The 14,633-nt window shown below is 37.1% G+C and overlaps 1 protein-coding gene across 1 annotated transcript in view; it reads right to left on the reverse strand.

Annotated features, from left to right (window-relative positions):
- The window catches only part of CPNE4 (copine 4), a 195,043-nt gene that overhangs the window by 138,208 nt on the left and 42,202 nt on the right, over positions 1-14,633 (reverse strand). The window contains exon 2 of the mRNA XM_088150532.1: positions 2,737-2,919. Within this exon, the coding sequence (XP_088006658.1) occupies positions 2,737-2,916 (180 nt within the window). The 5' untranslated portion in view covers positions 2,917-2,919. The remainder of the gene's footprint in view (positions 1-2,736; positions 2,920-14,633) is intronic.

The raw sequence follows: 14,633 nt of genomic DNA on the forward strand, positions 1-14,633 counted from the left end.
AACTGAAAAAAAAAGCTTTCATTATCTTTGGTGATTAACCAGTTGGGTTGGTTTTATTTTTAATCTTGTTATCTTAAAATTATTTCCAACTTAAAGGTCATTTTACACTTGTGTGATCTCAGATAAAATATGAGTTTTCCTTTCTTATGAGTGACTGGGTGTAGCTGACTGGGTCCCTTTTGATCTAAATGTAAACCCCTTGGGATTAAAAGCCTGAACATCCTTTTTGGTGTTCCCATAACACAAAATTCTCTCCCTCTCCCCCTCAACTGCCCAGTTAAGTATGTTGTAGAATAGGGTTGTTGAGATCATTCATTGCCCCCCAATTCTATTTGCCTTGATCTAGTAGTCTATGAAAATGATCTCTGGATAAATTCATTTTAAGAGATTTTTCTACTTTACCCCAAGATTAAGATTATAAGAAGGCTTCTGAGTGAGAAAGAAATATGTCCTCTTGGAAGTTGTTCTCAGAAACTAAATGTCAATGTCCTCTTCTTCCCTCAAAACTGCCTAAAAGGACAGACACCATGCAAGATTGGAGGCCACCAGGAGAAGGAGAACCCACTTCCAGGGTTCAACATTTAGCTCTTAAAAATCACCATTAATTGAACATGCAGTCTTGGATAACAAGACTGGAAACTAACAATTCAAAGGCCATAGGACATCCCCACTGCTTGCCTCAGGGTAAAAATATGCTGTGCTTAATAATTACTGCACAGCTGATATGCTGGCTCTTGAGCTGGATTGGGACCATTGTGTCATTCAGAGCATCTGGAACAATCTCTCTGCCAGCAGTTCTTTTCCAAATATCCCTTTCCTCAACAGAAGTTTTTCTTTGTATTAAATGATGCAGCCAGGACTAAAATCTTAAATTCCCAGCCTACATGCAATGCTCTTGGTCTATACCAGAGCCCTGCATGCTTCTGACCATCTGCTAATCAGCCATAGGGTCAGCTGCAAACAAAATACATGGACTTAACTAACTTGTTCATTTGGAACTTTCCTCTCACTGCCTTGCATTGACAGCCCCAAATCCATCTGTACTCTGTATTGCTAGATGAGTTCCTATGCTGATTAGGCCAGCTATCTTTTTAGCAGATAGGGTCAATTTAAACCCACTGCTGCATATATTGAAGATACTTCATTTTTCTTCTTTTTCTTTTTTTTCCCCCAAATAAATTACTGCATTTCAGTTAACCAGTTTCTTAACCATGTATTCCTTTCATAGTCCCATATCAATGTTTTCCCAATATGGCTATGTTTTCAAAATATTGGCTTTCCTCAGCCAGCCCAACTTCTACCTAACCATAGCACAATAATTCCTTGACAAGAGCAGTTTACTCCCTTGTGTCCATGAAGTTACCTTCATCTGGCCCCCAGTCCATTAATGAAATAGTCTGAAGTCATTTTGAGGCTCTGGCAAACCACTTCCGAAACACTTTGCCTTGAAAACTGCAAAGGACTTGTCCAAAGCAGTCACTGCAGAGTCGGTAACGACTGAGCGCAGATTAAAAAAAAAAAAAAAAGTACAGTGGTACCTCTAGTTATGAACTTAATCCGTTCCGTGACTCTGGTTGCAACTCGAGTTGGTCTCAAGTCGAGGTAAATTTTCCCATAAGGTTCAATGTAAATACGGTTAATCCGTTCCGCCCTCCGAATATGGTCGCACCATGAGGCAAATTTCCCCATAAGGTTCAATGTAAATATGGCTAATCTGCCCTCCAAATTTGGTCGCACCCCGAGGTAAATTTCCCCCATAAGGTTCAATGTAAATACGGCTAAACAGTTCTGAAACATATGCATTTTATTTTTAAACCTTAAAAACCTTCCAAACGCCACAAAAACCTTCCAAATGCCACAAAACACACCACAAGCCTCACCGAACGTCTCCTTGCTACCGCGATCTCGCCCACAGGAAGCCGCGACCACGGGGCAGCAGGGAAAATGGCCGCGGATCCGGTTCGTAAGTAGAGGCAAGTTCATAAGTAGAGGTAAATTTTTGGGGCCGGAGCTGGTCGTATCTTGAAAATTTCGTAAGTAGGGGCGTTCGTAAGTAGAGGTACCACTGTATTAAAATAAGGCTTTCTCCCTTATCTGGGCACCATCCAAGAACAACCCCAAGATATACAAAATCTATCTGCCACCAGTTGCCACTGGAGAAATGATAGATGACTGGCAAACAAAGGCAATAAAGGCAGGCTAGGATTAGCAATGGAGATAGCAACTTTCCTGCTGCCATTGTTTTCTGCCAACTCAGGAATGCCACTGACATAGAATAAAAAAAACTACCCACTGCCCCTACATCAGAAGTGGGCATCCTTGCAGCAGTTGGGAGCTATTCTTCTTTGTTAATTTTGGGGACAGTCCTGGAAGAATAATATGATGATGTCATTCATCTCCAGGAGGAAATGTGGCTTTGGGCAAGTTCAAGTCTTTTTCTTTGCTTTTGAAGGTATAATAAATATATGCCGTGAACACAACTTTTGTCTTTTTATCACCAAAGTCAGTGAACAATTTGGTATGAAATTTCTCTCTCTTTATTAAGTAGCATGACTTCAGGGGAGCTGGAGATCACATGAAGCATTTAGCATCTACAGGCAGCCTTGAGCCACAGGTTGCTCCCTCCTACCCCAGCTGTTAGATGGTTTGGAATAGTAGCCATGGGCATTACTGCATCAAATTGTCAAAGCAAGAGAGATAGATAGAGTTTATACAACTATATAATTGGACACCTACCTCAAACCATTGTCCATGGGACTGCATTTTCAGGATGACACAGGGATCTGGCTTGGAGAGGGCATCCCTGTCTGAGATGCCTTTGCAGGCCACTCTCAATTCTACCTTGGTCAGGCAGGGGCTGCTAAAGATTCCCAGAGTATTGGCTGCTGATTCATAGATGTTACTCATTTTCTTCATTATCTATGAAGGAAAAAAAGAGAATAAAAGTGGTAAAATCGTTTTAAAACAATATTACATTCTATGATTCCTATGAAGGTTGTTTCTATAATTAATTCTCTAAGCAGATGCAATTATCGATGTCCAAATTCCTCACAAAGTATGGTGACTTGGAATAAGAGAAGTTGAGTATATCACAGAGGTTTCTTCCAACAGGATCACATGTTGACATTTCAGATGTATCATACAGAGGATAAACTAGCCACTGATACCAGACTTCCCCAACTTGATATGCTTGAGCTACAGTTCTCATTGTCCTCGAGATTGGGCATGCTGGTTGGGAATTATGGGTATTGCTATCTGGAAGATGCTAGGTTGAGCAAGAACTGGTTTGTAGCATTTAGATCAGATTTTTAAAATATTGGTATATGTCAAGGGTCTGGCCAAATCTCAGATCTTTTGAGACACAAATAAGAAAGTTCATAGATTCATGAGTTACTGAACCAGCACAATCTTATGAAAACTGCATTTTTAAATTAATCTGTGTTGTCAACATCTGCTGTGAATATCTTAAAAATAGTTGTCTGAGCACTTCACCATGATTTGTAATGAGTTTAGCTGGTTTTACACTAATTACTGTTCCAGGTTCATATCCAAAAAGGTTTTGAGAGATGTTTCAAAGTGGCATTTCAAGTAACTTGTTTTCTGTTGAATGATGCATTGCAGATAAAGTACAGGAACAACTTATATTTAACAGTGAATGCAGCATTTCCCATAGGAGTTAAAAGTTTGGCTCTCTTTATCCTTGCATTTTGAACAAATTGAGAATAGTAGTCTTTTGCGAGACTTCTATGAATGGAAAACAAAACTGGATGTGGAATTAGAGAGCATAGCCTATTCCAGCTGTGGAAAAGAAATAATGGCCTCAGGGCTATGAGATGTCCAATTTATTGCCTGCACAAAATGTATCTCACTAGATCTTTTTTGAAAGCAGCAAACAAGCATTGCAAGGCAATTTCTGCCTGGAGGAGTCAAATGATTCTCCTTTTCTTCTCAAGGTGAAGCTTATTAGCTTATTAAGTAGGAGTGAGCAAGCTTCATCATGTAGGTTTTGTGTGTGGGTCCTGAACCTTTCAAAAATCACAGCCCCAAAGCAAGAGAGAGAGACAGAGAATGGAAACAAATGAAACCAATAATACACAAGCCCCAATCTCCCTCTCCTGGAAATCACAGCTCCTCCTTATGTGAAGGGGGGGAGGGTGTCACACCATCATTTGATCTACTTCTAAAGCTCTTGGCCAGCCTCCCAAATTTAAAAAAAAAAAATTCAGGCACTGAACACTAAAACTAAAAGGTTGCCCCATGTATGTAACAGAAATGGAGAATAAGGCCCCATAGTCCTTCCTATCTTCAGAACTTCTAAACTCCTCTCTCTCCTAACTCTTTGCCCTGAACTTCCTGCTTGTGTTGTTGTGGCCCTCCATCCTCTGTCCCCTCACAGCACACACACCTCTCCAGCAGACTGTGGTAAACAATTATTTCACCTCCTGTCTTGTAAGCAGCCTCTCCTATCGTGCATCCTTTCAGGAATCACAACAGTCCCTTCTCTGTTTTTGCTAGTGCTGTGGTGAAATCTGCTTTGCAATTTTTCAAATGTTTTCTTCCCCCCAAAATAAGCTTCTATACCTAATTCTTAGGGAACTTGAGAAAGTCTTAAGAATTTCTCTTGGTGATGTTTTGAGCTTACTTTTTTAAAAAATGAAGCTAGTCGAGGGTGATACTGCTGGTGTTATTTTCTGTTACACATCTTTCTATCACTCTGAGGTTTCCTTGGCTGTCTACATTTCTTTTAAAAAAAATGCCTAATGGGGGAAGTTCCCTTCAAATTTAATTGAAGAGCAACAAACACAGAGGCCAGTGCAGACCATTGGAGAAAGTTGTTTTTAACGAGATGGGTGGTGACAAATTTGATATATAAATAAATAAAATAAATAAAATAATATAATATAATATAATATAATATAATAAAAAACACAATACACTCGTCCCTATGTGATTGCAGAGCTGAATAAGTGAAAAATCGCACACCATCCATGAAAATGTTACCAAATTCTCTTCTCCCATAAAAGAATTTTTGAAAACACATCTCTTTCACTATTTCAAAATGAACAGTAGGAAAATAGCAGGGACAAATAGAACAGATAGGAGAAATATCCAAGTCACATACTTCTGAAATCTCCCCTAAACAGCATGAACTTTTACCTTCAAGAGACTTAACTCACCTATTTTGTTTTTTTCAATAATTGGGAGAAAATGCTCTGTCTCATTGCATCATGGCTCTTGGAAGATGCCACACCACAAAACTAAAAAACTAAATAAGAACATACCTCCCCACCTATAAACAGATTACCCAGTTCTGAGAGGATACCTTCAAATAGGAAAACCTTTCTAACAGAGGATGTCCTCAGCAAAATAAAATATACAGCTACACTACTGTAAGAACCTAAGAACAGCCCTGTTGGATCAGACCGCAATATCCTCTCTAGTCGAATATTCTTTGGACAACTAGATCCCCACGGGAACCTGTAAGTAAGTCATACTGTCCTTGAATCTTCAGGTTGATGAATAGCCGTAGAATACCTCAGGGATTACAGGGCTATTATAAGTATACAAATGCATGTGAAAATGTGGTGAAATAATCTTGGCCTCCAGCATAAGTTTATTACCTACACAACCAGAACTAGCAACTTTTTTTCCCCTCTTGCATTTATTGCAAATGTCTCTGTAACTCAGGGATACCAAGATGGCCATTTTTCTGATGGATCTATACTTTTTATAACTTATCATGAGAAAGTAAATGATAAATAAGCAGCTTGGGTCCTATAAACTACTTGGGTCCAAGTAGTAATTTGCCCATTAGGAACAAATATCACAAAGTACCTGATAGTTAAAGAAAACTGAGGAGAATATTATTGGAATTAGCTAGATGACTACCATTTAAAATAACCTAATTATTGGAAGGCTCGTTACCTTTTTAATTGAAACACAGCAATTGGGTGGATGGGTGAGAAGCATCATAATATCATCTGTCAGCTTTTGGGGTGTTTAAACTACCACACTATTGCAGCTTTCAAAGCAGGTTAGACAAAATGTTAATGTGTACAATAATAGAGCTAGTGATGATTAGGTTGGGGGTGGGAGGCAGGGAATGGATGACTCTCAGGTGGAAGGAAAAAAATCTCACCATGGGTAGAATGTTATTTTCTCATTCAGTAAATGAGCATGTTGATTTTTCTTGACTGATATGATTTCATGGTCAACTTACTTCTATATGATTTTGATATCTCACTTTTCTCATTACCATACTGCAAGTGAAAGGAAAAAGAGTGAGGGTCTAAAAACAGTGTAACTATATTTGGGGAATAGGCATTACAATTTCTATAACTGAGAATTCTGAATGTACAGGGTTTAGATCATGTAAAAACTAGCCATGTTTAGCAATGGTTTCTTTTCTTTCCAATATGTGTTTTTGTCCTATCAGTTGAAAGGGCTAATTTGGCATCACACAAATGGCAATTTTCCATTTTAACAGAGAAGCCATATTCATATTCAGTTCCAATGTAAATGAACAATTATGTTCAAGAAAGTATTTAATATAGGATAATATAGGGTTATCCCCACCCCCAGATTCTCTTGGCACCTATGTTTTCTTTAAAACCCTTTATCCAATTCTTCTCTCATCTACAGTTCCTAAGAGTTGATGGTGCAGGAAAGCAATGGGGAAATGTCCTCTATAGGCCATGCAATAATGTATTTTTTCATTTATTGTCACATTAATTCTATTTCTCTTTCTTGCAGCAAAGAAAGTGTAGACCAGATCACCAAGGGACTCCCTCATAGTATCATTTCTCAGTAACCAATGACACATCTCAGGGCAGAAGACAGACTTAAAATACACATACCACCTCTAAGAGACATTCATCTATGTTCTTTTGTTTTTGTTGTTTCTTTCTTTCTTGGGAAAGAGGCAATATTGAAAGCAAGAAAACTACAATCCTGATATTCTAAATTTAGTTAATTATCTTTCAGGTTCAAAGACTGTGATCCATTAGCTTAACTTCCATACCATTGTCAAGAAAACAACATGGATAATTTGGTATGTTTTTAAATCTCCCACAACATCTCCATGCTGTCTATAAAAGGAAAATGATAACCAAGAAGGAATGGATAAACAGAAGTTCATTTAAAGAGGCACCTATACAGTCTTTCCACAGATTTAACTCAATTGGGCAGCTAGAATGGACAGACAGATGTAACTCAAATATACCAGGTTTTTCTATTGAAACTGAAACATTAAGTTTCAAGAAGTTCTATTTTCCAGAATGTGGCCTGCAAAACTTAATTTAATTTGCACTCCTGTATACCTCTATCTGAGAGAAAGTTCCACTGAACCCAGTTGGGATTATTTTTGAATAGACATACATTGGCTTGCACTGTAAAACTATGCACCCTACTGTTATGTGAGAGTGAGTTGTACTCAGTAAGATCAATTTCTGGATATGCGTGCACTATAAAATATATGTTTCAGCATTACAATTCCCCAACATCCTAGTAATTAATGCTATAATGAAACAAAAGGCTATTTAATGCAATCCCTAGTTAATTTGTCCAATTCGTCACACAAAGTAGGAACTATATAGGTAAAAACTGATTCTTCATGCCTTATACTAATGAATCAATTGGAGGAAGTTAGTTCAGAACAAGAGAGGAACAGTAGGATGTCAATCTCATGCTATTGCTTTCATAATGTTCTAAAATTAGAACATAATAAAACATTGTCTCAATCTAAGCATTATTTTGTTATAACATTTTTTACTCCAACTAATTATTTGTCTTCCTTCCAGCTTGCCCACTCCTCACCTACCCATCTGACATGCCATTCCTCCAGACTCCTGCATGGACCAATCATGGATTTTTAAAAAAAAATTACTTATGTTTTTTTTTAGAATAAATACTAAAATATTAATATTATATGTTTACTATACCTTAGAATTGTTGCTTCACCATAAAAATAAAACTATGTGCTTTGGGTTAATTTTTTTAACAATTATGTTTATCTGGATCAGTCCATTGAATGAGATGCATACTCAAAATGAAACAGTAACTAGAACAGAGAACATATTTTCCCAAAACTGAAGAAAAGAAGCATAGAAGAGAGAAAAACCAAGAATTAATAGCAGTAGCAGAGAGCTTGTTAAAAGCTTGGCAGAACAATGTTGTTTGCATCAATCATCTTACTCCAGAGACATTAGCTGAACCTAAAAAGAATGTCAAAATCAGGATGGTGCTGCACAAAAGGTTTGTCTGAAGTTCCTACCAACTTTTCTTCTAAAGAAGATGGGGTAAGTTTTATGGCCTTGTATCATTCACATACATTTTGTATAAGTTCAAACTGAAGAAAGAAGCTTTATTGTAGGCATCATGGCCCCAAACTGTTAATGGTTTTATTAACATTATAATTAAATTTTAATAAGACTCAGAAATAAACTAGAAGCCAATGCAGCTGTTCCAAGACTGGTCATTGTGGTGTGTGTGTATGCTAGATAATATTCAATCATCACATTTTGGGCTAGCTGATGTTTTTGAATATTTCTCAAGAACAGACTCATATATGATGCTGAATATGAAATGATTAAGATATGACCATTATTATAGCCATTTAAATAACTTAGCCACTGTGTCTTGATTTATTGTAAAAATATATCTGAAACCTGGTTCTTCAGTTGCCTTGAAGTTCCTTATCTTATGAGTATCCAGAATAAATAGTTCTAACAGAAGAAGGATAGATACACATATGTAATTAAAGAATTTTGGAGTTGGTTTTAAGTCTAGTTACCTTAATTCCAACTATGCTATATATTCACTTTATATAATGTTTGAAAATATTGCTTCAGTGCTGTGTTGTAGTTGCAGAAAAGTATGCAGCAGATCATCAGTCAGAGAGCAAGGCCAATACATTTTCATGCATACTAATGACTGAAATCCACTGAAGCAAACATTAATTTTAGTTTTCTTTTTGAATGCAATTATAATACAACAATGGTTTGCAAGAAGTTTCATTCTGATGATCCACAAATAGTTTTCCCATGTTCATTTTTCTGCCTTGCCTATCAATTCATTTTACAGATGGCAAATCACAGAGGTTAAGCAATTTATTCAAAGACCTTATCACTGCAGCCTAAGTTCACATAGGTTTCCATATATTTAAGATCAAATGAGGACATTCAAGATCATAACATGTAATTATTCAGAGTCAGAGAATCTACCATAATGAAGTGAGCCTTGAACTAAGACCCATAAGTCTCTCAGCTGCTTTCCTATACAGATTTTTACAAGAGATTCCAACCTAGTTCACCAAAACTTACTATACCCACACAAAAGCAGTCCAAATTAAGAAACTGACATATTGCTGCATGGCTGGAATGGAATAGCATTATAGTTTTGCTATACAGTGAAACAATTTCATTATTGTTTTTTCTACTTTTGGGTGGACGTTCAGTTTATCTTAATGAAATATTGCCAATAGATCTTGTCTGTAGATGTTATAAAAAGCATCCATCAAGAGAGACAAATTTCACCCCAATCATTTTGGTCAAATTTGCAGAAGTGTACTGTACTGTAATAAATACTACTGTATCTGCTGGAGCAAGGAGATACCTGATTCAGCACCATGGCCAGCTCCAATGAATGTTTTACAGTACTCTGGTCCACCAGCCTCTCATAGTGACTACTGTATATTTGTTAAGAAGGAAGATGTGAGGCAAACCAAGATGTTAACCATTTCCCTATTTTATTTATGGTATGTCTGAAAAATTAACTGTCAGATCTATTCAGGAATCAACCATTTTGGAATGCATTAATGACTTCAATCTGCCTCAATTACAGGTAATGACTATCCAACATAATACTTCCTTGATTGACCAGGCAGAAAGGCAGAGGTCCATATTGCTACTAAGAGTAAATGTTGTATTGGGCCATCCAGGAGGCCATAAATTCTTGTTTTATACTGATGTCACAATAAGACCTATTGTAATAAAATAGTACCACTAGTTTGGAAGAAAGGGGAAAAAAATAAAACAATTGTCAAGATCCCCTGGTTTATAGAATAGTTCAGAAGAAGTTTTCACCTTAGCAGCAATTCAGCATCTTTGAGAATTTTTTCAGCTTGTTGCTTGTTGCTGCTGTGAACATTTTTTATTCATAAGCTATCTTTCAGAATCTTTGAAATTTTTACATATCTTAATTTGGATGCTGCAGGTCTTACTGTAATATCTAATACTTTATTTTGGAAAAACTAAATTTCTGACATTCTAATTCTGTAGGTTTTGGAGCTATCAGAAAAATAAGACAAAGTGCTACTAGTTACCTGTGCAAGGAGTCTATATAAAGGTTTACAGACAAAGACTCCCAATTTTCTGAGTAGAACAACTTTGCTGAACACTTTTCATGCTACTTTGCAGTAGTAGGTAAGAAATCTAGCCTTTCTACTACATGTTATTACTATCTTGGTTCTTCATAAAGCCACAGAACCTATTGTTGCCTTTGAACTTATGTTTATTACCTCATATCTGAGCAAAAGTGTATATTGGCAAAAACAGACATACACACGTACATACACACACAGAATATATGTACTGTATGTATAAAATTCCAAGAGGTGTTTAAGCCTTAAAGAAGAACAGGTTGTTTCTCTGTGTGCCCAGTCACTTATCCAGCTCAGAGCTGGACAGCAGACAGTGGCAGATAAATAGATGTTTTAGTTAAAGATCTAAAATGGTCACAGGCTATCAATCCATCAGCTGGGATTGGAGTCTGGAAATAAATCAATCTGGGGTGCTGAGATAAAGAGCTCACAAGAAGAAAGTGGCAAGGGAAGGGCCAATTTTATGAAAATAGCCATTTCTGTGCTGTCATTACTCAGCCACCTGAAGTTAAAGATCTGGGTAACTTGGTGATATAATGTGCAACTTTATGTTCAGTTTCACATGGGCTCTTACTTCTGTTTGCCTTCAGTTGTTGTTGTTTTAGATTTGTTTGTGCTTCTCCTGCTCTGATTTAATGATTTAAGGTCCAATCCATTTTGTTTTGGCATAAACGTACAGTAAGCTCCACTGATTTTAATTAAGTTACTCCTAGATAAATGTGCATTGAACTGTAGTCTGTGCCCTGCTGCAACTTCTGTTATGTAGATACGGGTAACCTGGAGACCTGAAGACTATTGCAGTTCTTGGAGTACCCTTCAGCCACAATGGACCAAAAAAATCGCATAATTTTGAGGCAAGAAGCAGATAAAAATAAGTGTAAACTCTAAAGTAGGCCAAAATAATCTTTTACAAAGTCATTCTGGGTACCATCCACTGGTATGACCCAGTCTTGCCAATTTGAATCACTGGCCCAGCTGCAATCCTTTCTCCCAAAAAGTTAAGTACAGCTCTCAGCTGCTAGAAAGTTGCTCACATCAGTGTTAATGTGCTTTGAAATTATTTCCAAGCTTGTACTTACAGATTCTCACTAAAAAGTGTTCATCTGCAGAACATTTTCTAACATTTTAACAAGTATCAGCTTTTTAACGACAGTAGGTCTTTTATCATTTACTATTCAAAGCAACTATATAAACGAGAGCTAAAAAAGTATTATTTATGGACTAGCTGTGATCAGTCTCTATGGTGATAATGCTCCAGCTTATTAAAATTATCTTTGTTAATAAAAGGAAAATATAAACTGTCAGCAATTAATGCAATATATATTGTTGCTTATTATGAAAAAGGCAAGAGGTGAACTGCAGCCTTCCAAAGAAAAGGCCAATGCCATGAAAAATTAATTCTTCCTGTTGTACTTCTATCTTTATGCAACTGAAGTCACATTCAGGGATAGTTATTTAAGATGACATCTATGAAACAAAAGACACCTCTTTGCCATATGAGCACCATTGATACATTCAGTGAGACAACAATATGAGAAGAATTACCAACTGCATAATTGTTGATACTAGAAAAACCTCTTGCCACAGCTAATGTAATTGGACAACAGGGTAGGAGGTCTTAGAACAAAGGGCAAATCCTATAAATGGAAATATCCTTATTATCAATCAGCAGAAAGGGCTGATTACCATATAATCAATTTTGAAATATGAACTTACACTGAAGACACACTCTGAAAGGAAATAAAGATACTGGGTGTTTAATAGAAGAAGCTGTATTAATTTGGCTCAACTCAAAGGGAAAGAAAGCCATTGGTGGTTATATCTTCAAGCTGAAGGGGAACTGTTCTGCCTATTCCAATTGAATTATCTGTATCATCATCAAATACATAGCTGATACTGACATGGCAAATTTTCCTCATAATTTTCCTTTCTCCTGCAAAAGAACTGGTTTGTTCTTAAGCTTTGATAACTAAGATAAGCAGAGATGCTCAAGTTGGGGAGAGGCAAGCTTTGGGGTTCAGGGAGCACTTTTGGAATTCTCAGGGCATGTTGTGGGGGTTCCTGCAAAATGGCTAGCCTCTATCCCCCTCCCGAGATGCTACTCACTGTCTCAGCTTAGCTTTTTAATAAGAAGGCATACTTACCCAAAGGATGGGGCTACTGAAGTTATTGCTTGAGAAATAATCTTATACTTCAAAATAATTCCATCATTTCCCCATGCTCCCACAGAACCTGGAGAGTACTAGAACACTCTCCATTTTGTAGGATATTGTAGGTGACAAAATGACCACTTAATCAAAGCCATGGTGGGGGAATAGCTTCATTTACAAAAGATGTTAGTCTGTGTATAACAAATTCGGCAGAGTTTACCGAATTAAAACAACTGCCTGGGCATCACAGCATACTGTGCCATAAACTAACCACCGTTTCTGTGTTGTTTTAAATAAAAGAATCTAATACTAAACAATAATGATGGGGGGGGGGTCGGTATCACACTGGCTAGCTTTGCACAATAGACATAATAAAATATGGCTCAGTATGTTGTGCCAAGCCAGCCACTGTGGTTAGCTTGAGGAATATCTGTATGTGAGAGAGGAAAAGGCAAACTATTCATGCCACTTTGAGCTCCTTGAACAAAAGATAGAATATGAATGTGATAAACCAAGTAAAACAAATCAAATGAGTACTGATGTGTTTCAGTGGCATGAATTTTGGTGATGCAGTTGCTGAAAATTGACTACATGGCCTTATGTTATTATGAGAAGAAACCAAATTTTTAAAAAGGCTTAATGAAGTAAACAATAAAATGTAGAAAACTACCAACCCCCCAAATCTAAACAAATGGGACATTCCAACCAGTCCAGCCCACTTTGCACCATCATCTAATCCACCCCTAAAAATTAAGTGGGTGCCATGCAAACAACGTTGCCCACCTCTGCAATAAAAAAGACCAGCAAGTATCCTAGAACTAGAATAGTGAAGGAAGAAAGTTATATATCTGTTTATATATCTGTATATAAAATAGATACAGATATATAGTTTATATATCTGTATACAAAATAGATGCAGATATATAGGAATAAGAGTTACACACTTCCTTAGGATCCTCCTCTACTTTGTTCTGGGTGGAGAGGATTGCCTTAGCATCTCGTACCTTTCAGTGATAGACCCCTCTATTTGGAAAAAATGGTTCTGCTTAAGCCCATTTGTTCTGCAAGCTGCCTAAGCCCTCATCTATGGGATTGGACTACAACTACCATCACCATATAGGCCACACTGACTTGGACTGATAGGACCTGGAGTTCAAAAATAGTCACATGTTACCCATCCTTGCCATAGAAAGATTTAATTTTTTTTCATCCAGATTTGAAAATAGGCATCCTGTATGTCCATCCCAACAGAGACTGTTAAGGTCCCCACCCCTTGTGAGGTGAAAAGAGTGGGGACCTAGAGATGTGCTTTCTTGGTGTCAGCCCCCAAGTTATGAAACGTCATGCCTCAAGAGGTATAAGGTACCCTAACTTGCTTGCCCTTTGCAAGGCAGTAAAAATGAGATGTTCCAATGAGCTAGTGCAGACAGCAGACCTGGCCTGTCTTTATAAATCATTATGTGGAAGTGATTGTTTTCATGATTTAACCATACCATTGTTATTGTGCTGTATCATTCAAGTCTGTTGAAGTAGGGCAATATAAACATGGTTATGTAAATAAGTAAATTGGCACACATTGTCGATTTGTTAGCTTCATTCCTACATACAGTAGGGTTGAGCTATAAATGTTTTTTGTAGAGCAAATTCTAACTGCTAAGAAAATAGCATTTTGTGTTGCATATTGTGCTCACAAATGGTTTATAGATAATCGTAATCCGGTATCAAACATAGCTGTAAATCACCCATTTTTCTAAGCATACATACAGCTGCAACACAACAAGCTGCAACAGTTTATTCAGCCATGTCATACTTTTTACTGAAGAACTGTTGTAAAAGAAAATATCATTCAACCCAAAGAGTATAGCATCTTGTGGCAGAAAGCTCGCTTTTGACAGCTGCACAAAATGTTGCTCAGACAGAGCTCAATAAATTGGCAAAATTGCAGTTATACAATACATGTTGGTCAAAGTGCAGGATGTGAACATGTACTCAGAATAATCTTTTCATGTAGCATTAAAATTCTATCCACTGGATATCCTAACTTAATGCTGCAAAACACATGAGTGCCTTAAGGGAAAAAAAAAGAAAAGAGTAATCGTAGTAGA

This window comes from Python bivittatus, unplaced genomic scaffold, assembly GCF_059951505.1.
Source record: "Python bivittatus isolate LINGU-HERP-01145 unplaced genomic scaffold, Pbiv_v1 ctg000610_np1212, whole genome shotgun sequence".
Taxonomy (NCBI): domain Eukaryota; kingdom Metazoa; phylum Chordata; class Lepidosauria; order Squamata; family Pythonidae; genus Python; species Python bivittatus.